Source organism: Myotis yumanensis, unplaced genomic scaffold (genome assembly GCF_028538775.1).
Source record: "Myotis yumanensis isolate MYYU_CA2020_CCGP unplaced genomic scaffold, mMyoYum1.0.hap1 SCAF_22, whole genome shotgun sequence".
Classification (NCBI taxonomy): domain Eukaryota; kingdom Metazoa; phylum Chordata; class Mammalia; order Chiroptera; family Vespertilionidae; genus Myotis; species Myotis yumanensis.
This window is the reverse complement of record NW_027223773.1, coordinates 6,181,416-6,204,108: the sequence shown is the minus strand read 5'-3', so window position 1 is coordinate 6,204,108 and position 22,693 is coordinate 6,181,416. Positions and strand designations below refer to the sequence as shown.

At 57.1% G+C, this 22,693-nt stretch overlaps 2 protein-coding genes across 5 annotated transcripts in view; one reads left to right on the top strand and one right to left on the bottom strand.

Annotated features, from left to right (window-relative positions):
* Positions 1 to 19,015, top strand: part of CAPN2 (calpain 2) — a 36,249-nt gene extending 17,234 nt beyond the window's left edge. The window contains exons 8-21 of the mRNA XM_070401200.1: positions 333 to 407; positions 1,257 to 1,417; positions 3,364 to 3,533; positions 4,018 to 4,029; positions 5,067 to 5,278; positions 6,367 to 6,403; positions 7,350 to 7,415; positions 8,778 to 8,835; positions 12,220 to 12,284; positions 13,568 to 13,636; positions 14,106 to 14,184; positions 15,307 to 15,423; positions 15,675 to 15,733; positions 18,011 to 19,015. Coding sequence (XP_070257301.1) covers positions 333 to 407; positions 1,257 to 1,417; positions 3,364 to 3,533; positions 4,018 to 4,029; positions 5,067 to 5,278; positions 6,367 to 6,403; positions 7,350 to 7,415; positions 8,778 to 8,835; positions 12,220 to 12,284; positions 13,568 to 13,636; positions 14,106 to 14,184; positions 15,307 to 15,423; positions 15,675 to 15,733; positions 18,011 to 18,034 — 1,204 coding nt within the window. The 3' untranslated portion in view covers positions 18,035 to 19,015. The remainder of the gene's footprint in view (positions 1 to 332; positions 408 to 1,256; positions 1,418 to 3,363; positions 3,534 to 4,017; positions 4,030 to 5,066; positions 5,279 to 6,366; positions 6,404 to 7,349; positions 7,416 to 8,777; positions 8,836 to 12,219; positions 12,285 to 13,567; positions 13,637 to 14,105; positions 14,185 to 15,306; positions 15,424 to 15,674; positions 15,734 to 18,010) is intronic.
* A 116-nt stretch (positions 19,016 to 19,131) lies between these two features.
* TP53BP2 (tumor protein p53 binding protein 2) overlaps positions 19,132 to 22,693 on the bottom strand; it is a 105,210-nt gene continuing 101,648 nt past the window's right edge. For all 4 annotated transcript variants that reach the window (XM_070401197.1, XM_070401199.1, XM_070401196.1 and 1 more), the window contains 2 exons: positions 22,347 to 22,546; positions 19,132 to 19,893 (listed from right to left, as the gene is read on the bottom strand). In XM_070401197.1, coding sequence (XP_070257298.1) covers positions 19,852 to 19,893; positions 22,347 to 22,546 — 242 coding nt within the window. In that variant the 3' untranslated portion in view covers positions 19,132 to 19,851. The remainder of the gene's footprint in view (positions 19,894 to 22,346; positions 22,547 to 22,693) is intronic.

The following is a 22,693-nucleotide window of genomic DNA, read 5'->3' as shown; positions in this document are numbered from 1 at the left end:
GCGTCGACCTATGAACCAGGAGGTCACGGTTCGATACCCGGTCAGGGCACAGGCCCGGGTTGTGGGCTCAATCCCCAGTAGGGGGCGTGCAGGAGGCAGCCGATCAATGACTCTGTCTCATCATTGATGTTTCTCTCTCCCTCTCCCTTCAATGAATCACCTTGCTCCACGCACGTCTCTGCCATGTGTGCGCCACCTCCCTCCCTTACTGGCGTCTGGGCCCTCGGAGGCCAGACAGCCCGTCCCTGGTCCTCGGTTTGGGGGAGCCTTGGGGAGAAATCATGGTCGCCCTATACTAGTTCTAACGCATCTCCTGGGGCTCGGTTTCGCAGCTGCCCGAACTGGAACACCGTGGACCCAGAGGTGAGGGAAAGGCTGACCAGGCGGCATGAAGACGGAGAATTCTGGTGAGATGATCAGAGGCTTCGGGGAAAGAGGTCTGCCCTGCGATCTTTACTAGAAACTCAGTGAGATTATGTGGCGAGGGCCCCGGGCATGGGATCCGGGGTTTGTTGTTTTAAATCACGACAAGACCCTGAACGCAAAAACTCTCAAAGCTCTTCTTTAGTGTGTCCCTCTCCACCGGGGGTTCAGAGCTGAGTGGGCTCACGGGGGCAGCTGAGCGGGCCCTGGGGTCGTGTTCAGATCCCAAGAGAAAACAGGGCACTTCTCTGGAGGGTCGTCCATCGCCTTAAGAAGCTGGTCCCTTGACCCTGGCTGGTTTTGTTCAGTGGTTAGAGTGTCAGCCACGGACTGAAGGGTCTTGGGTTCGATTCCTGTCAAGGGCACATACCGAGGTTGCAGGCTGCATCCCCAGCCCTGGTCGGAGCTTGTGTGGGAGGCAACCAGTGGAGGTGTCTCTCTCACATTGATGTTTCTCTCTGAGTCTCCACCCCTCCCTTCCACTCTCTCTAAATATCAATGAAAAAAAAAACCCACAGTGAGGATTAACAAAAAGAAAGAAAGAAAGAAAGAAAGAAAGAAAGAAAGAAAGAAAGAAAGAAAGAAAGAAAGAGAAAGAAAGAAAGAAAAGAAACTGGTCCCGTAGCTCAATAGACCTACACTCATGTGTGTGTCTGTGCCACTCTGGCCACCTCCCTCTGCAGACACCTTGCCATTTACCAAGCAAGTGCCCGTGTGCTGTCTCATTTCATTCTCCGGGTCTGGGGGCTCCCCCTGGCTGCTCTGCCTGGCCCTGGTTAAGATGATGGGTGTGCCCACTTGTAACCCCGATGCCCGGGCCCCTTCTTTGCCAGGATGTCTTTCAGCGACTTCCTGAGGCAGTACTCCCGCCTGGAGATCTGCAACCTGACTCCGGACACGCTCACGGCCGACAGCTACAAGAAGTGGAAGCTCACCAAGATGGACGGGAACTGGAGGCGGGGCTCCACCGCGGGAGGCTGCCGGAACTACCCGAGTAAGGCTCCCCCTCACCCTCCCCGAAGGGCACATCGCAGCCCGCGGGCCCCTGGTGGCAGCTCTGGCCCCTGGGACCCTTTGCCTTCCTTGTCCCTGCGTCTCTGTCGCGACACCCTTCCCTGTTTTCTCAGCCCCATCACCTCCTGCACTCACCTGCCTCCTGTCCGGGCTGGACCAAGGCCTGGCTGTTTCTGTGATGCCCTCGCCACGCCCTGGAGTCCCTGTGCCATGGCCTTCCTCCACACCCACCGAGGCAGCGCTCAATCCCACCTCGTGCCTGTGGGCCTCTTTAAAGATACAATGTTTTTATTAATTTAGAGAGAGGAAGGGAGGAGAGAGATAGAAACATCAATGGGCTGCCTCCTGCACGCCCCCTACTGGGGATGGAGCCCACACCCCGGGCATGTGCCCTGACCGGGAATCGAACCAGTGACCTCTTGGTGCAAGGGTCGATGCTTAACCACTGAGCCACACCAGCCGGGCCGGGGGCCTCTTTATCCACCAGCCCTGCTGGGAACCTCATCCCCTGAGCATGTCCAGACCTAGTTGTTGCCCAGCAACCCCAGTGCCCAGTTCACTCGGCAGATGCTGATGGGCCCTGCTCAGACGGGGTAAGGGCTGACTTCTCATCTGGTCCACCCTCCACCCTCCACCCTCCATCGGGTCTCCTGGCTCTCCTGCCTCGATGGCCCAGCCTCCTCTCCCCTGGCCCCTCCGAAAGGATCTAGTCATGATGGCATCTGCCCCGTATGGTGCACAGCCGGGCGCTGGGAACACCCATTGTTCCACGTCATCTTCACAGCCAGGTCTGGAGGCAGGGCCCGGAGGATCACCTGCATCTCTAAGATGAGGCCAGAGAGGTCACGGGACTTGCCCCAGGCCGCTCAGCTGGCTGGGATTTGAACCCGCCGCCTGGCGGTGGCATCAGTGCTTTGAGTACTGTGGTGGCAGGTCCTGGCCCCATACTGATGGTCTGTTACCAATGAGAACACTGGGCTCCATGTGGCTCGCCTGGGCCCCAGAGCAAGGAGTCGGCCGGCGACCAGCTGGCCGGCACCTCTGGCTCTGGCTTCCAATCCTTCCCTCCGGGGTGCAGCCCCAGGTGGCAGCTGCAGGGCCACTGGCAGGCCCTGGGCCCACTGGCTCAGGGACCACACTCTCTCCCGGTCCAGGCAGGAAATGCATTTAGCTTTGTGGGCCGTGCATTCGCTGTGGCGATTCCTCTCTTTACTGCTGTAGCCCGGAGGGAGGCGGCCGTACGTACATGCATGGACATGGCTGTGCTCCAGTAACATTCATTTACAACCCAGGCCACCAGCAGCCTGCGGAGCCAGACTGCCAAGCGCCGCCCTCGGGGACGCCACAATTAGTTTTATTCCGTTAGGTGAGAGAGGCGATCGGCATGGCTGTCCTGAAACATGAATGAATCTCAGGTCCCTCTAGAAATGGGTGTGGAGGTGGGAGGGCAGACACCTGGGGAGGGGGGTGGGCAAGGGAACACAGGACAGGGGCGTTCCTGGAGCCTGGGCTCCCCAAAGAGGAGCGGGAGCTAGTCCCCGAGTCTCCTCAGCCAGGCCCAACCGTGACCTCTAATCGGAGCCTGGAGAGGGGGACCCCGAGGGGTGCCGCAGCTCTCACCACCCTGTTCCAGGTGAGAAAGCCGACCTCCAGGACCAGCCAGCCTGGGCTAGCGAGAGGGAACCGCAGGGAAGTTGCTAGCTGAGGCCCTAAAAGACTCAGACAGCCCCCCATCACCTGGGCTCCCCTGCCAGCTGCCCACTAGTCCCACCTCCGTGCTGGTCCCTCTGCCCAGGGTCTGCCGCCGGCCCCGCCTCTCCACCCTCTGTCCCCAGAGACAAGGGCAGAGCCCCCCACACACACCCCCGGCCATGCACCTGCTCAGGGCTGGGCGTCCCGGCCTGACCTGCCCGCCCTCTGGCGCAGACACCTTCTGGATGAACCCGCAGTACCTCATCAAGCTGGAGGAGGAGGACGAGGACCAGGAGGACGGCGAGCGCGGCTGCACCTTCCTGGTGGGGCTCATCCAGAAGCACCGGCGGCGGCAGCGCAAGATGGGCGAGGACATGCACACCATCGGCTTCGGCATCTACGAGGTGCGTGGGGGGCGCTGATGTCCAGCAGGTCCTCTCGCCTCCTTGCTCGCTGCCCACCCCTTCCTCCTTCCTCCTTCGCTCCTCTCAGCCCCCTGAGGAAGCCCCACCCAAAACTGGAGAGGGGGCCCGGGATGCACCCACCCCGGCTGGGCTGCTTGCTGGCTTCCTCTGCCCGGGGCCCTGCACTCCCCGGTGGGAGGCGGGTGTGGCTTCGCTGTGGCCGACTGGGTGATCTTAGCCAAGTCACTGCAAAGCTCTGTGCCTCAGCTTCATGCTCCACAAAATGGGAATGGTGCTCATGGCTTGTCAACGTTTTTGCTGGGGCATGAGGTTTTTTAAGTGTGGGATGGTGTGAGTAGGGTGTGCCGATGCAGTTACGACTGCTGAAGCTACAGAGGAAAGGGACAGCAAAGGCGCAGTCCCCGCGGCGCGTGCCCGGGCACATCTGGGCGTCGGAATTAAGCGTGCGCTTCTGTCTTTGCAGGTTCCGGAGGAGGTACGTCTGGCTGGCGTCAGCCCCCAGCCCTGGGGCTCAGGTTTGCCAACATGGAAACGGCTTAGACTGTCAGCTGGGGGGTCTTGTGACAGGTGGCAGGGGCTGGTCCCTGGCCCCTCTAGGGCCCTGGCGAGGTGGCTCAGGCCCCCGGTCCTGCTGGAGTGAGCTCAGCATGGGGAACCTCAGGCTGCCTGCCCCAGGCGGGCAGAGGCCAGGTGTGGCTGAGTTCTGGGTGGACGGTCTCTGGTCCTGGAACCACAGGAGGCTCTTCCTGAGCCCTGTGTGTTCTTAAAACCTGCCTGAAGGCCCGGCCGGCGTGGCTCAGTGGTTGAGTGCCGACCTATGAACCAGGAGGTCACGGCTCAATTCCCAGTCAGGGCACATGCCTGAGTTGCAGGCTCCATCCCCAGTGGGGGGCGTGCAGGAGGCAGCTGATCGATGGTTCTCTCTCATCATGGATGTCTCTATCCCTCTTCCTCTCCCTTCCTCTCTGAAATCAATAAAAAGATATTTTAAGAAAATGAGCCTGAAGGGAAAGGTGGACCCTGCAGTGAGAAGTCGATGTAGACGTGGACCGGAAACCCAGCTTCCTGCCACGAGGACGCTCACCGTCCCTGAGAGTCACTTAGGACAGTGGTTCTCAACCTTCTGGCCCTTTAAATACAGTTCCTCATGTTGTGACCCAAACATAAAATTATTTTCGTTGCTACTTCATCACTGTCATGTTGCTACTGTTATGAATCGTAGTGTAAATATCTGATATGCAGGATGGTCTTAGGGGACCCCTGTGAAAGGGTCGTTCGGCCGCCAAAGGGGTCACGACCCACAGGTTGAGAACCGCTGACTTGGGGGCACGTGAGGTGCCTGGAGCATGTGCCTTGGAGGCCTCAGCGGGCCTTTGTCGCGTTGGCAGAAAGTCTGCTGTTTCCCTTAAAGGAGGCCGACGTCGCCGCTGTCATCCTCTCGTCGAGCGAGAGCCACGTGGGGGTGGGGCCCGGCCCGCCCTCCACGCCCACTTGTTTCCGTTTGTCCATCAGTTGGCCGGACAGACCAACATCCACCTGAGCAAGAAGTTCTTCCTGACGACCCGGGCGAGGGAGCGGTCGGACACCTACATCAACCTGCGGGAGGTGCTCAACCGCTTCAAGCTGCCGCCGGGCGAGTACGTGGTGGTGCCGTCCACCTTCGAGCCCAACAAGGACGGGGACTTCTGCCTGCGGGTCTTCTCCGAGAAGAAAGCCGACTACCAGTAGGTCCTCTCGCCGCCTGGCTCCCCGCCCCCCCTTCCTTCCGGGCCCGTCGCTGGCCTGTCCCAGGCGGGGCTCCTGCCTCTCTGAGCGTCAGGGTCTTCTTCTGCGACACCCGCCTGCTTGGAGGGGGTCGTGTGGGGTTGCTGGATCGAAGGACCTCAGTGTTATGCTCAGGGAAGCAGGGGAACCGGCCACGCGGAGGACGTCTGTTAGACACGGGTGGTTATGGAGCAAATTGCAGAATCCGATTTTGCAGAATCATCACGTTGTTATTGTCAGTTTATGTCAGACTAGCTGCTGACATGGTCCCATCATGTGGAGAAACCTGGGGAGCCTTGAGCCCCTCAACTCTCCTGCTGTCCAGGGTGAACGCCCCCGACCCCTGCACCATGGGATACCACTCTCCCCGCTCCCCGCCCCCATAAAGGTGTCTGACTTCCTGGCCCCAGGATGTTCACTCTGATTCCAATCGCCAGCACCAAGAGGTCCCTTAGCCTCTCTTCTTCACGGCGGCGGCACTTCATTTAGGACTCTCGGGGACTCTAGTTTAAGATCCAGGGGCCCGAGGAAGACATCCCTGAGCTGAAGTACCCTCACCCGGGAGCAGGACGGTGCCCGGGATACATTGACCACGGCTGTGCTCCCAGTAGGGTCACCCATGGGCTCCACGCGGCCTGCCCGCTGCAGCCCCGGGAGCCAGCAGGCAGCGGCGTCTGTCGGGGGGGTCTCAGCGTGAAAAATCCACGGGGCCCAGGGTGTTTGGATAAAAAAAAAAGGCGGTTCCCAAGGCCATGGAGCGAGTTGTCTGAGTACCGGCTCCGTGCGGGGGTGGGGGGGGCGCGGTGCTCTCTGATGACCACACCCAGCAAACAAACCAACAAACAATTCTCAGACTCTCCCAGCTGCTCGGCCGTCCCTCTTCCTCGGGGCATCTTCGCTAATAGGGGACGGGCCAGGACCCAGGGATGAGAGAGATCCGCCGGCCCGCCCCTCGCCGGACTTCACGTCCACCTGTCAGCTGTGGTTCTGCAGCACGTCCTCCGCCCCACGCCCCTCCCAGTAACACGCAGCCTCCTTCTCTTTCCAGGGTGGTCGACGACGAGATCGAGGGTGACCTTGAAGAGGTACGTGGACCACCCGGGAGCGGAGGGGCAGAAAGGAACCCCAGGGTTGGGGGGGGTCACAGCTGGAAACCAAGGCCTCTTTCAGCGCCAACCCCCCCCCACCCACCCACCCGCTGGGGCGAGTGAGGCCACGTGCGCATGGGGGGCTGTGCAGGACGGGCGCGGTGCTGGGCTGATCGGTGCGAGATTCTCGCCACTGCCCTCTCTGGGCCATGCTTTCTCTATAAAATGAAAGTGATTCAGTGACAGGTCCTGAAGGGCTGGGACAGACGCACAGGCAAGGCTCCGTCCTGCCAAGTGCAAAGTCAAGGGAGGAAAACACCACGGAGTCGGCGCAGTTTCAAAGGGCCCCGGGGGCTCCGCTCACCGGCCAGCGTCCGATCCTCCCGGGACAGGCCGGCCGGCCCTCCCGTTCGAGTCCCGTTAGAGCAGCTCATAAACGGCTGCGCGGTCGAATGTCCGAGAAGCCACCTAGGCGAGACGTTAGCGTCTATCTCAGTGATGGCGAACCTTCTGAGCTTGGCGTGTCAGCATTTTGAAAAACCCTAACTTAACTCTGGTGCCGTGTCACATATAGAAATTTTTTGATCTTTGCAACCATAGTAAAACAAAGACTTATATTTTTGATATTTATTTTATATACTTAAATGCCACTGAACAAAGAAAAGTCAACCAAAAAAATGAGTTTGCGTGTCACCTCTGACACGCGTGTCATAGGTTCGCCATCACTGGTCTATCTCCTTCCCGCGTAGTTCCTGCTCCCACTCATGGGTTTTCACTGGGAAAAAAAATGAAGTTTTTACACCATCCTTTATCTCAACCCCCGAAACCTCACAGTCCAGGCCGGGGGTGAGGTCGAGAAGGGCCTGTGGTGGGGAGGGGAGCAGGCGTCTTCCCGTCACCTCGGGGGACCCGCTGTCCCTCATTTCCGTGTCTCACCTTCCAGCTCGATGTCAGCGAGGACGACATTGATGACGGGTTCAGGAGGCTCTTCGCCCAGCTGGCCGGGGAGGTAGGTGTCCCCGGACTCTGGTTCTCGTCCTCAAGGCGACTTCAGGTTCAAGGGGAGAGGAAGCCCAGCTGGTGTGGCTCCGTGGCTGGGCGTCGACCTGTGGACCGGTCTGATTCCCGGTCAGGGCACATGCCCAGTTGCAGGCTCGATCCCCGGTGTGGGGCGTGCAGGAGGCAGCCGATCCATGGTTCTCTCTCATCATGGATGTTTCTATCGCTCACTCCCTGTTCCTTCTTCTGTGAAATCCATAAAAATATTTTTTTTTAAATAAGTCAGTAAAGAGGAGAGGAAACAGACTGAACCGAAGCCGGGCGGGAGGAATCGCAAATGGAACTCAGGTTCCACTCGGGTTCCTGCCCACGTCCCCCCGAGACCGCTGCCCGCCCCGAGCCCCTCAGCTCTGCCTCTGCTCCTCCTGACTCGATCGCCCGGTGGCTCTTTTATTTCCTTTCTGTTCCATTCCACCCGAGACATGGAACTCGGCCCCTCATCCTTGATTTCCACAAAGATATTTGGGGAGATGGACAATGCAAGCCACTTACAACGGGCATTGGCCTTCCCTTTTCTTACAAAATCCCTCAGCCATGGGGGCCTCCCTTGTCTACATAGTTCTTCAGCCCTTTTTCTTCCCACGACTCCAAGAAAAAGCCATCCTAGATATTTTTTTTATAAATTCTTTTAAAAAATATATATTTCTTATTTCTTTATTGATTTCAGAGAGGGAGAAGGAGAGAGAGATAGAAACATCAATGATGAGAATCACCGATCAGCTGCCTCCTGCACACCCCCCACTGGGGATATGCCCGCAACCCAGGCATGTGCCCTTGGCCAGAATCAAACCTGGGACCCTTCAGTCCGCAGGTGGACGCTCTATCTACTGAGCCAAGCCAGCCAGGGCGACCACCCTAGATCTTCATCAATGGGCTTGCCCCCAGTTACTCCGAGGAAGGGGGTGAGTGGAGACGCCTGAACCACTCCACGGAGCCCTGAGAAAGTGCTGGGCCTGCTCTGAGGGTCCGCGGGGCCGGACCAGCTCACGGGGAGCCAGGGCCGAGGCTGAGAGGGCGAGGAAGGTGTGCTAAGAGGGAGGCGTGGGAACTAAGACACCAGCTTGGGAGGAGTGGAGAGTTGATCTCTATTCCCCGTGTAGAGTGGGGATGACCACTGAGAGTCTGTGTTAGGTCTGGGGTTGGGCGCCACCACCCTCCCTCCCCCGCCAGCAGCTCCGGGGGCCTGTGAGAGGTGCACACGCAGAGACCCAGCCCAGACCTGCCCCATGCACGGCTTGCAGGGCACCTGTATGGCTCCGTGTGCCACACGGCTCCCGGGACCAATAACCATGCCCTGCTTGCATGCCCACAGGATGCGGAGATCTCGGCCTTCGAGCTGCAGACCATCCTGAGAAGAGTTCTCGCCAAGCGTAAGTCTCCCCTCCGTGCAAACCCCTCACCCGCCCCTTCCCCTGCGGCCGCCTTGTCACATCTGGGCTGCTGTGCTTGCACCGTCACGCCCCCCTCCCAGTGGATGGCACCCCCGAGGAGTGGGGGGGGGGGGTGTCTATGTGACGTGATTCTCAAAACAACAAGGGTCCCGGGGCCTGGAGGTCACAGTCACTTCCCGGCTCCATGGCTCACTGGCTTTGGGACCTAAACCAGGTCATAGAACCTTCTGGACTCGACTCCTTACCTGCTGGACAGTCACGTTACTACTTACCTCTTAAATGAGTAACGCGTAGAGCAAGCATGTCAAACTCCAAGGCTGACGCGGGCCAAACAAACACGGGCTAAGTGTCCGTGGGCCGCAAGAAAACAAAAGCTTCCGTTTTCATAGAAACGTAGGTTTATTTCGATAGAGACACGCTGAATACAAGGGCTGGAATAAAGGAGTCATCGTTCACATAAAATAATAGAACATTTTAATAAACGTTAATATTTTTTTCTTGAATGTTAACTTACCAGACACTGAATAACTGCACAAATTAATAAGCGTAATGCAAATAAACCTATTTTTCTCGTTCACTAAAAGCGAAATATTTCCCGTTGCGCACACGAAACAGGTCAGTCCAAGACTAATGACGTGGCCATCAGCTGCTAAAATATTCGCTGCTAGTGTTAGCGGAGAGAAATGGTGCGCCTGTGTGTAAGGCGTGTAAGGGAAATGAATGCAACACAATTAGATTATAGTAATCAGTCATTAGCCAATATTGCAGTTGGTTATTAATAATTATGTATAACAGGATATTGTAAAGTTACGAAATTTTTATTAAAACGTTTCTTACATACCGTTATATTGGCTGGGCTGCAAAAATATTTGTTGTGGGCCGAATGCGGCCCATAGGCCGTGAGTTTGACATGCTTGGCCTAGAAACTGCCTAGCAGAAAGCCCGTACCCCAGACATGGTGGCTATTGTGGTGAGTCATTGGCAACAAAAGGCTGAGCGGCCCGGACGATGGGAGCCGGGAAGCACCCCGAGTCCCTGCGTCCCCTGGCTGTCCTTAGTGGGAAATCACTGATGGACAGGCATCGATCAATCATCAGCCAGGATGAAAAATAAATGGACCGCCTTATACTCAAACTAAGGGAATGACGTTAAAAAGCTGCATCTCCCAAACATGTGTGTAAGTGAGCCTAAGCCGGCCCATTTCTCACTGGGAGAAATGTCCCTTCATTTGAGCCAGTGGCCAGGCAGGCGACGTCAAGGCCCCAGAAATGGCGGCTCTGGGCCCAGGCAGCAGGGCTTCCGCAGAGAAGGAGCAAACTGGACAGAGACCCGAGGGCCTGGAGGGCCAGGCTGCGCACAGCCTTATATAAGCAGGAAATATGCAAGGACTGATTGTTCACCTCCCCGCTGGTGACCAGTAGGGGGAGACACACACACACACACACACACACACACACACACACATGGCACCGACCCCCCCACAGTCAAGAATCCTTATATAATTTTTCTATTATTGTAGGGATAAAAACATCAATGATGAGAATCATTGACTGGCTGCCTCCTGCACGCCCCACACTGGGGATCGAGCCTGCAACCCAGGCATGTGCCCCAACCAGGAATCGCACCGTGACCTCCTGGTTCATAGGTTGACGCTCACCCCTGAGCCACACGGGGCTCCTATAACCTGACTCCCCCAGCTATGTTTCTGCCCCTCAGGTGATCACAGGAGCCGTGGGCCTTTGGTAAGATAGCAGCCCAGGAGCAGGGTGTGTGTCAGAAGGGGTAAGCCTGGGTCAGACACGGGCGTGTGTGCTGCAGGCCTGGGCGTCAGCCCCGTGGGGCGTCCCCAGCAATCCCTAGACTAACCCCGGAGACGAAGTAGATCCTCCTCTTGGAGCCCAGAGCCCAGGGCCAGCAGGGTCTCCGGAGATACTGGCTCCCGCCCTGTGGTCACCAGACCAATGGGCAGGCCACCAGACCAATGGCTGTTAGAGCTCCGGGAGTCACAGTTCCCACCAGGGGGATGGGCCAGTCCCTCCCCCGCTCCAATCTGCAGGGAAAACAAGGCGGTGGTGTTTTCCCTGCGGCCGCCAGGCACCGGTGAGGTCATAGGGCTCTTCAGACGTGTGGCCGCAGGAGCCACGTTGACTAAAGCCTCATTGTTCCCGCACAGATGGAGGGTGGGGGTGGGAAACCAGGCCGCTTGGCCTCCTGCTCCAGCCTCCCCCCTGCCTCTGAGCTTCGGACCCCCCTCCCAGCTGCCTGGTGACTCCTGGCTGCCCACGTCCCACACAGCCCCCTGCCCACCCCGAAAAGGGGTTGGGCCCAGACTGGCAGCTTTGAGACGGGTTAGGATCAGTGGTTCTCAACCCTCCTAATGCCGTGACCCTTTAATACAATTCCTCATATTGTGGTGACTCCCAATTTCATTGTTACAAATTGAACATAATGAAAGCATAGTGATTAATCACAAAAACAATATGTAATTATATATGAGTTTTCCCATGGTCTTAGGCGACCCCTGTGAAAGGGTCGTTCGACCCCCAAAGGGGTCGCGACCCACAGGTTGAGAACCGCTGGGTCAGGTTCTAACCTTAACGAGGACGTGACAGAAACGGTGGGCTTCTCGCACGCCAGCACCAAGGAGAGGGGACCCGCCTGGGAGAGAACGGTGTCCCAGGTGGCTTCCGGGCCTCAGGGTTCTCACTCGCCGGGCACAGGGAGGCTCGGAAAACGCCTGTGGCAGATGGTCCAAGGAAGCCCTCGGCCCAGCCCGGCCTCCACGAACTCACGTGCCCCCACTTTGCTCTTCCACGGGTGAGTCTGCACCAGGAGCACTTCAGGACGCAGTCAGTCATTGTTTTACTTATTTTAAAAGCACCTGTGGGCCTGGCCGGCTCAGGTCAGTGGATAGAGCGTCAGCCTGTGGACTAAAGGGTCGTGGTTTCCATTCCGGTCAAGGGCACGTACCTCGGTTGCAGGCTCCTCCCCGGCCTGGGCCCTGGGGCGCGTGCAGGAGGCAACCCATCGATGTGTGTCTCTCAAATCGACGTTTCTCTCTGTCATTCCCTCTCCCTTCCACTCCCCCTAAAAACCAATGGACAAATGTCCTCAGGTGAGGATGAACAACCGCCACCAGGAAAAGCACTGTGCGAGCCCCCTTGCCCATGGCGAGCACACAGAGCAGGCAGGCGCCTCTGCACTGTCCCGGGCCGAGCCGGTAGCCAGATGCGCCACTTCACATCTTCCCAGTGGCCACTGTATCCAGAGGCGCCGATCCAGGACCCTGCCACCGTGGTCCTGGAAAGTTCTCTCGCCAGTGCGGCTGCAGGAGGTTTTCCTGTCTCTTACCTTGTCTTCTAGGCCAAGATATCAAGTCGGATGGCTTCAGCCTGGAGACCTGCAAGATCATGGTTGACATGCTGGATGTATCCTTTCACGTGCCCCCGAGAACACGGGCTGGGGAGCTTGCCACGTCACCTGCAGAGAGAGAGCCAGGCACGCTGCCCGCCAGAGAGGCCAGCTGCTGCGTGGGTGTAGGACTGTTGTCACGAGGGGACGTGTGGAACTTCAGGGGAGGGAAAGCGACAGGCCCCAGGCTCAGAGGGCAGTGGGCGCGTTCCTGGGTCTGGGGCAGGACACTCCACCGTACGCCCACCATCCTCTGCCCCCAGCGCTTGGGTGTGTTTCCCGAGCGACAGTGTTTCCACTTCTTCCTCCAGGAAAACACACTTGACCCTTGAACAGCGAGGGGCACCGGCCCCCCACATCATGGAAAATCCTCATGTAACTTTCAACTTCCTCAAAACTTAACTACTAATAGCCTCTGCTGACCGGAAGTCTGACCAATACCATCAACAGCTGATGTACACATATTGTGTGCGACAGGCATTATATACCATACTAGAGGCCCGATGCACGAAATTCGTGCAAGAGTAGGCCTTCCTTCCCCCAGCTGCCGGCACCGGCTTCCCTCTGGCACCCGGGACCCGGGCTTCCCTCGCAGCCCCGGCTTCGTCCGGAAGGATGTCTGGTCTAATTAGCATCTTACGCTTTTATTATTATAGATTCTTACAGTAAAGTAGGCTGCAGGAAATGTTATTAAAATCGTAAGAGAAAATACACTTACAATACCGGGCACATTTATTGAGAAACATCCGCATCGGAGCGGGCCTGCCCAGGTGCAGTCTGTTGTTGAGGGTCACCTGTATTCCCTCGGCCATCCTCTGGCCAGGATGTTGTCGATGGTGGATACAGAGCCCACCCTCCGCGAGCATCTCCTCACCCTTTGCTCTCGCCCGCGCCTTCCCGGCCCCCCGCCTGCCCCCGGGGCAGACGCATCATCCATTTCCCGCCTTGTTCCTGATGCCCCTGAGAAGCGCTGGGCGGGGATGGTCCAAGCTTCTAAGAGGTTCTGTCTCATGGGCTCCCGGTGCCCACTGTATAGCTCCCCTCCCAAAAGGCCTCTTAGAAATGCGCCCAAGAATACTCCCCGAATCGGCAAGCCACTAGAAACCACCGGAAGCCCCTGTATGTCATCCGACAGCTCCTTTTCCGCAGGATCTGGGGTCCCCATGGCATCCCCAGACCAGTCAGCAAGCGGGGTGCAGGGAGCCAGCAGGAGTCTCTCCGGCTCTCCCACCCCCGCGGGCGGGGTCCGCCAGAGCTCCTGTGGTCCCAGTGCCCAGTGTTTCTCCTTAACTGAAGGCAGTCCGACGGCAGCGGCAAGCTGGGCCTGAAGGAGTTCTACGTTCTCTGGACGAAGATTCAAAAGTACCAAGTGAGCGCGGGAGGGCCGCCGGCAGGGCCGGGGTTGTGTCGGGGACGGGGACAAGCTGCGCTCAGCCTGTGGACACAGCAGCCCAGCGGGAGGGGCAGGGGCACCTCCCAGGGGCGTGAGCTCAGGATGCATGAAGGCAGGCCCTGCAAATGCCCAGAGCGCAAGGCCAGGGCTTTGCAGGCTCAGTGGTCTGCTCCCCGCCTTCAGCTCGCGGACCAGAAACGGGGTCTCTGGAAGCCGCCCCCCAAAAGGCTGTGTGGCCTCTTGTGCTTGGGAATTCTAGCGGGTTTACAAACCGGCTCACACAGGCAAAATACCATCAGCTACTGACGGCAGGAACGGCGATTCTCCCGACGGGGCGGGGGGGCGCGGAGCTGGGAAACCAGCCCCCTGGGCACCGAGGGGCCTGTGCCTGCCCTGCCCTGCCCTGGGGCAGGTTCTCAAAACCGTCTTGCACCTGCCATTCCAGAAAATTTACCGGGAAATCGACGTGGACAGGTCTGGCACCATGAACTCCTATGAGATGCGGAAAGCCTTAGAAGAAGCAGGTGAGACCTGTGATCGCACTTCCTTTTGCCTCGTTGGTAGCTTGTGTGACGCACACAACACAATACGCAGTTTGGTGAGCGGTGAGATAAAGCAGGTACTCATTTAGTACAATCCCATCCCTTTCATCCCCTGTGAAGGCCGATGGGTAAAACCAAACGAGGCCCAGATGCTCTGCCCACGAGGCCGCCTTGAGTCTAAGTCTCCTTCTGAGAAGCCTGGTGGGTCCAGCCGGCAAGGCCAGCTCTCGGCCGCGCCCCCAGCTCCCCCTTTGGGGTACAGGGCTGGTTAGGCACACGTGGGGTGTCTCCACGCCTCTTAGGGGAAGTCCCTGGCAGAATGGGACACGGATAAAAGGGACACAAGCCTGTGGGAGACGGGTGTGTTTGGGGGAACAGGACCATGTGAGATGGTTCACTGCATTAGCAAAGACCCCAAATCGCTGGCTTAAACAAGATGCATCATTTTCTCACTTAACCACCCCCCAAGCTGAAGAAGTTCAAGGCTGGGAGGGTGCCGCCTGCTGTTAGGGACCCGGCTGCTCTGTCACCAGCCCTTAGCATGTGGCCGTGAGCCCAGGGTGGCCTGCCATCACACCCCCATCCCGAAAGACACACAGGTCACTGCACACACGTCCCACGGCCGGAACGTGGTCACCAGGCCCCAGAGGGCTGCAAGGGATGCTGGGAAGTGTGACCTTGATCCCAGGCAGCCAGGACCCCTGAACAAATCTATTCCTGGAGGGAAATCATATTTGTTTACCAGGAGCAGCTTCTGCCACATGCATCCAGGCAGAACCTAGTCGCCGAGATGACGCAGCGCTGAACAAACAGGAGAGGCAGTGGCTCACTCCCTGGAACAGTGTGAGCGTGGAAGTGGGAACAGACAGGACAAGTCCTCCCTGTTGGACAGTGAGGAGCCAGGCAGGGTGCAGGGGGACAGTCTGGAAATGACAGTCGAAGGCCCTGGCTCTGCAAAACCAACCCGGCCTCCTCGGCGAGCAGCCAGCGGACAGGAGCGATCATAGTTGCCACTTAAAGGGCCACGTCTGTTCCACAACCTGTGTTCAGAGCTCGGGGTGCGGTCCCGTCCTGAGCCAGCGTCTGCTCATCCTCCCCCCTCAGGTTTCAAGCTGCCCTGCCAGCTCCACCAGGTCATCGTGGCTCGCTTCGCCGACGACGACCTCATCATCGACTTCGATAACTTCGTCCGCTGCTTGATTCGCCTGGAGACGCTGTTCAGTAAGTAGCCGCTGGGGGAGGACGCGTGTCAGTTCCCACGTGCGAGAGCAGCCGCCTTCCACGTGGGTGGGCTCGCCGGGCCCAGAGGCCTGTCTGTCCAGTTGAGGGTGGAAATCCTTGTCTCGTCGGGGGAAGGAGGGAGGAAATGACAGCTTGGGAGATCAGTGACGCGGCTGCCAGAGGGGAAGGAGACGACGTGCCCGTCGCTGCCCCTCGCTCATGGGGGACACCCTGTTTTTCTCCCTCCCCAGGGATATTTAAGCAGCTGGACCCCGAGAACACGGGAACCATACAGCTGGACCTGATCTCTGTAAGTACACCACCCCTCGCTCGGACCTGGACGGGAGGGGAGGGCTGTTGCCTGGGGGACAGGGACCTATGGCTGTTGACATGCTGTCTGAAAGCTCTCTGTCTGCTGGGGACAGGCCTGTGAATGGGTCTAGGACCCCACGAGGCACTGTGTTTGCAGCCCTTCCCCAGGTTCCGATCGGCTCTAGAGCGCCAGAAGGTGCACCTGGTCCCTGCTGCCAGGAGCTTCGCCCTGAGGCCAGCACTGGGTGGGGATGAGAAGAGGGGCAGCAGGTCCCGCTTAGAAACGCGCCTGCTAACCAGCAAGCCTGGGCCAGGGTGCTTCTAGAAGGAAACCCTGTAGATGAAATCCAAGTACATTCTTAGAACAGATGGACTTAAAATAGCTGCTGAGAAAAATCACTTTCCTTTCCTTCTTCCCCCTTTAAAATAAAATAAACAGCCCAGCCGGTGTGGCTCAGTGGTTGAATGTCGACCTATGAACCAGGAGGTCAGGGTTCAATTCCCAGTCAGGGCACATGCCCAGGTTGCAGGCTCGATCCCCAGTGGGGGGCCTGCAGGAGGCAGTCGATCCATGATTCTCATTCATCATTGATGTTTCTAGCTCTCTCTCTCCCTCTCCCGGTCCCTCTGAAATCAATAAAAATATTTATTTTTTAAAAAAATAAAATAAAACCCTCAGTCTGCAGGCCGACGCTCTATCCACTGAGCCAAACTGGCTAGGGCTAAAAATATATTTTTAAAAATAAAATAAAATGAGCAATAGTAACTAAGCTTCCCTTAAGTAAGTACTGTGCTCCCATGTCTGGAACCCCAGCCAGGCCCACTTCTGAAATGCTTATCAACCCAAATTAAATTGGAATGCCAATGCCACACAATGCAGTGTCCTCCCGCCATCCCGAAGACAGCAGCCTCTCCCCCATCCGGGAAAGAAGCCAGCTCGGGCACGCTTTCATTACCGTTGGCTTCAGCCAGCACGCCCGAGCAGCAAGGGCTGGGTTGGGGGGCAGTGCTGGGAGGAACAGGGGGGGATCAAGTCCCCGTGGACCAGAGAGGAGCTAAGTCCTAAGAAGGCATCTCTTTCCTTTGAGTTTTGAAACCTAGAGAGAGCCAGCTATTTCTAGAGAAAGCGCTATTTGACTGCATGATGCATCCGCAGTACCTTTAGCCGACCGAAAGGATGCTTAGCCGGTTACAAGTCACACGGACTTGCTTAGAACTCGGTAGCCCGGGAGACAGCCCTACCCCGAGATGGCGATCTCACGTGGAGGCCACACAACTGACACAAACATGCCATCTGCTAAGTCCGGACACTCGAGCCCCTGTACCGTTGTTGCTGGGAGCCCTACTCCTCCCCAGCTCCCACCCCCACGCCGGCCGGCTGCCATCTCAGCCCACCCTCCCCACTTCCCAGGGAATCAGCTGCCCCCGGCTCCCCTCCTGCCCTCAGCCGCCCTTTCCACAGGCGCCTAGAGCTGCCCACACCCCAGTCTTTGCTGAGGATGAGAAACATCAAGAAAATCCCCTCGGTTTGCAGTCTGCTCAGCCCTGGCTGCAGGTGGCATCACCTGCCGACTCTGCCGAGTCCTGCTCTCCAGGCCCATCCAGCCGGTTCGGTCCGGATCCCTATTCGAGCTCCCAGAGGCTCCAGTAAGAACCAAGGTTGAAAACCACTCGTTTAAGGGAGAACCACACCCCGGACGACCTACTGATGGGGGCGAAACAGCGCGAAAGCCCCCGGTGGTCGCTCCGGGGTGAGAGCGTTGGCCTGGGCACCGAAGGGTCTTGGGTTCGATTTCTGGTCAAGGGCACGTACCTGGGTTGCAGGCTCGACCCCCAGGCCCAGTCAGGACAGGTGCAGGCGGCAACCAATCGAAGCGTCTCTCCCACATCGATCTCTCTCTCTCTCTCCCAGCCGCCCTCCCTCCCTTCCAGTCTCTCTAAAAATCAATAGAAAAAATACCCTCAGGTGAGGATTAACAACAAAAAAAGCCCAGATTGAAAATGATAATCCAGATGCTGTCTGAGTCGCACATTACATGTGTCTCATTCAACCCTGAATATAATTCATGACCATCTGCTTCAAGTATCAGCTTTTTACTAACCTGTGAAAAACTAGATTCTAGAAATCAGGTAGAAAAAAATGTGAGTTGGCACTGATATCTTAAGCCTCGCTCAGCTTTTCTGGTACCAAGTCAGTCCTTCAGAATCATCTACAGGTAAGTTGCCTTTCGTTTTGAAAATAGTCACTGAACTGATTTTTTTTCCTTCCTCCCAGTGGCTCTGTTTCTCAGTACTTTGAAGTTACACACAAATTTGCCTGAAGACTCCTCGTGAAAGGAAATCAGCCAGGAACTAAGCTTTCACAGAGAAGCTTTTATCCGGACCTCGATTATGGGAACATTTACTTAAACCGATGATTACAGCCGAACGTAACGATACCATTTGAGATAGGAAAAGATTTGCACACCATTAGACTAAATGCAAGCGAGTCGCTTAACCCTCGACCGGCTCAAAGAAAGCTCTAAATCTGTACATAGGATACACTTTTTACTTTTACACACGGTCCCTTTAGAGCAATATTAAATCAGGTAATAAATAAATAAATAAAAATGCAGGTGTTTTAACAGCTGAGCAAACATTCAGTCCATCTCAGAGGATACAAGATCCTGCTGGGAATACTGAAAGCAACTTCCAGTTCAAAAATGCAGCTTCGACATTTACCAAAGAGCAGCTCAGGGCTCACCCGATCCCTTAAGTCAAATCGGAAATACTAGTACGAGGGTCAACGGGATCCTGTCAAGGCCCCTGGAGCCGGGGAGGACGCCCACCGCCGTTCCCGGTTAAACAGGAGGCGGTTTACAGGACACCGACTGGCAAACAGTAAGTCTGAGATTCGAGTCCGTGTGTATCCTACACTGAGCGTTAAAAATACCGAAGGGAGGCCACGCGTGGCCGCGGACACAACACGGGACCCAGGCGTCCAGCGTGCACACCTGTTGTGATGAAGACAAAACAAGCTGTTTGCTGCCTGCTCAAGCTCCTGCACTCAGCCACCTCCAGCGCCGCACACGGAGTGGGGGGGTCGCGCACGGACTGGGGGGGTCACGCAGGGAGTGGGAGGTCACGCAGGGAGTGGGGGTTCGGGGCGAGGGAGCCCCGGGGAGAGAGAACACAGCTCGTTCCTCGGCTTCCCCGGGGGCTGCGCTGACGCTATGGGAATGCTGCCTTGTTGCCTTACCTGCCGAATGTGCTGTTAAATAAAGAGTCGCCTGGCATCGCAGTGCGTGCTGTGCTTCCTGGAGGCGTGGCGGGGCAGCCTGCTTCCCCTCCGACCCGGGTGACCCCGACTCCCAGGTGGGGTTGTGCAGGACACGGAAACCAAACCAGAAGGCAGCGCAAAGTCCCACATTTACTTTTATTACAACTGTTTTCAAAGTCAGCTAAGATCTTGCCAAGTATTATGGGTAAGTCTGTAACAAGTCACTTCCAAGATACAAAAGGCAATAAATATAGATTCAAATGTGGCCTAAAAACAAGATTCCAAACCTAATTATCTGTAGTGTAGCTTGGTTTCAGTATTTCAAATATATGCATAATTCTTAAAATGCTACAAGCACGTGTAACAAAGTCACTGCTCGCTGGCTACCAACCGCTCTTCACTGACAGTGCACGGGCGTGCGCACCTTCGAGCCTTCATGGGGCCCCCGAGGGCAGCTGGTGCTGGGGCCATCAGAGGTGGCCCAGGGTGGCCCGTGATGGCCCTGGTCCTTCCCGTGGGGGGACAGGCACAGGGGCAGGTGCTGGCAAACTCCAAGGGTCTCCCAGGAGCCCGACAAGGGGCCCTGCTTCTTGCGGAAAGAGGCAGTCGCTGTGTCTGAGTGCTCCTGGCACGCCTGTCCCCGCGCAGTGAGGTCACTTCCGCCTAAGCTCCACTTCCTGGTGCCGCGGTCCTGCACCAACAGGGAGTTGTTCCATCCTTCATTTCTTCCAGAGCATTCTCACGGCTCTCACGTTACGGCGTCATTGAAATAAGTCTTGTGAGATTGTGCCCAAAACAATCCTATGACTTCTTAGTGGTAGCAGATTAATTCTTCATTAACTACCTTCAATGAGGTTTCAGGCCAAGCTCCTCTGTCTTGGCTTAATTCTTGGGTACAGCTGTAAGAGAGTTTACAAAACGTTTACATACATACGAACATGGGGGGGCAGAACAGCTCAGGAAATACAGGGGTGGGGATTGGCGGGACAGGGAAGAAAATTAAAGAAAAGGATTCCTTCTGCCTTGTGAAGCCCCCAGAGTTACGCGAAGACACAAAGATTCACATGTAGCAACTCTCGCATCAGGGACACTCAGAAGCCACAGGGCCCCTTAGCAGGCACAACACCACGGCAGGGACATGAAACCCACGATGCTCTCAGCATGAGCTCCATCTGCACAGCCTGGCGCCCTGTGAACAAGTCTGGCGAGGATGCCGCCGGCTGCGGTGACCTGCAACACGCTATGTCCTGCACCTGAAGCTCCCATTTCAAGGGAAACGTAAGAGATTTACGTCTCTTTCAACTTGATTCACGACGGACACAGCTCTGTGTCACGGGACTCCGGGCTGTCAGGAGCGAAATGCCCCGACTACAAGTCTACAGATCGAGGAGGGATAAGTGGAGTGTTTTGTTTTAGGGTTTTGTGGGTGTGTGTTTTCCATAACAAGAGCTGGAGAGCAGCGTGTATGTGAAGGTCACAAGATCCCCCGTCGGGAAGCCAAGAGCAAGTGAAGCTAGTAATTCAACTGGCGGCCGAACAAAAGCCCCCAGCCTCCTCCCCCCCTCTCCCCCCCCTCCCCCCCCCCTCTCCTCTCACAAAGGGGAAAAGGTTTTACTGAAAGAAAGGAGTCAGACTTCCAGCCAAAACTGAAAAACTAACTGGAGGGTCCACGTTATATAAAGGGTTATTTTTCTCTCCGAGAAAAGATGTTTAGCCAACACAATTTTCTAAACTCGTAGCTGAGTCTCTGGCTAAAAATTCAACATGTATGCGGTTTTCTTTTTAAATTTCCAAGAAACAAACAGAAGAATGTGGTGCGGAGGCCACTTCGGTCCAGAGGAGATTTCCACAGGACTGAGACTATTCACCGCTGGGCCGAAAGGAGCTCCAGTGCAGCCGTGATTCCAGAAGCCCCGAGCCACACGCACGGCAGCCCCGCGTCTGGGCCACCGCTTCCCGCTGGGAATCACCCCCCCCCCCCCCCCCCAAAGCCGCTGCCACAGCACCTCTTTGTCAGGGACTAAAACAAGACCCAAATAAGCAGCCAGCTCTCGGGGGCCGCGTTTCTCTCGGGTAAGACACGGGAGAAGTCGGTGTTGACTGGCTGGGGTCTGGCCGAGGGACAGTGGCGCTCAGACACGCATTTCTCTGCTGCTAAGGACTGAGCAGAGCGAGCGGGCTCGGAGGAGAGCCACCTCCGTGTTGCTACTTCACCTGGGAGCTCAAAGCCTTTGTAAAGGGCCCCATGCCTGTTTCTTTTCACTCCACGATCCTCTGTCATTTATGTTACACGAAGGAGCACTGGTTGTTGAATAATAAATCTTGCATCACAGGCAGCGTGGGGACGGGTGAAATCATTCAGGCTGCACAGCAGACAAGCAACAATGGAGAAGGGAGAGCCGGGAGGACAGGCTGGTCACCAGCTGGCCGGCCAGGCCCCGGCCCGAGTCACTTTAACCAGCTCGGCCGCAGGGTGCCAGACAGAGGCTGGGTCAAGGCCTCGCTGCCAGTAGAAGCTCTAAGTGGGCACAGGCCTTGTCTGCCCCACAGCTGATGGCGATACCAACAGATCCACCTCCCAGCCACTGTCAGCACCTGCTCTACCCTCAGCCTCCCCACCCGCCTCCCGCGGCCCCGGTCACCCATGTCCCAGGGCTCGGGGCACCTGCCCGGAGTGGGAGCCAGGGCTGCTGACCTGCGTGCTGTTCCTTGTAGGTGACATCACCCTTCCTGCTCTCAGACTCGCCTACTTCCTCACCAACAGGCTCTGCAAGCACTTGTACCTTTAAGCTGTGAGCTCAGTCTCTCAACGCACATTTCTCTGCCTGGTTCCCACGTCCACAGGCCCCAGGTCCCAGGCCCCAGGCGCACACACGGTACAGAACACGGAGCCTGTGAAGGAGGCTCCTGCCTGGTCCACCAGGAGTTCCTCCCCCTCTTCCCTGTCCGCCCCAGCCTCCTCCCCGAAGGCCCTGCTGGGTCTCTTATGTGCTCTTGGTTTATATGATCTTACTATTTTCTGGTTTTTATGAAACTTAAAATCAAGCAGCAGAGAAAGAACCAACAATCCTGTTCGCTAGCAGAGCTGCAAATCCCGATTTAAACACTTTCATTTCCAGTGGCATGAGCTCGCTGCCCATCAGTGAGCCTTTACTCCACCTGCACACAGACAGGCCCTGACCTCCAGGCCCGGCAAACGTGGAAATGTGCAACTGGCCATCAACAGGAACCACTGGAGATGCGGCTTTCCGTCTAAACCTGTGACCATCAGCGTTTCACATTCCATGTTCCGTGAGCACAGGGCTGCACTGCGCCCGTAACACAAAAACCCCGCCCGGGCCGGGACACTCACCCCCAGCAGGTTGCGCGGGACGTAGCCCTCCTTGTCGCTCAGGCGCGCCCACCACCACTCCACCTCGTCCTCGTCCTCCCGCCGGAGGACAGTCATGCAGTCTCCCTCCTTCATGGGCAGCTCGTCATCGTTCTGAGGCTCGTAATCCCAGAGCGCATAGATGACGCCTTTGTTCATGATGCCCATCTTCTCCTGGACGCCTGCAGCGGCGGGAGACACGGCACAGGAAGTGAACGTGGAGCGGACCCCCGGCTGCAGGAGCCTGCGTGGGTACAAGCGGGCCCCTCGCACTTCTCCCTTGAACACCCGCACGCAGAGTCCTGGGCAGGGAGGGCGGCCGCAGAGCA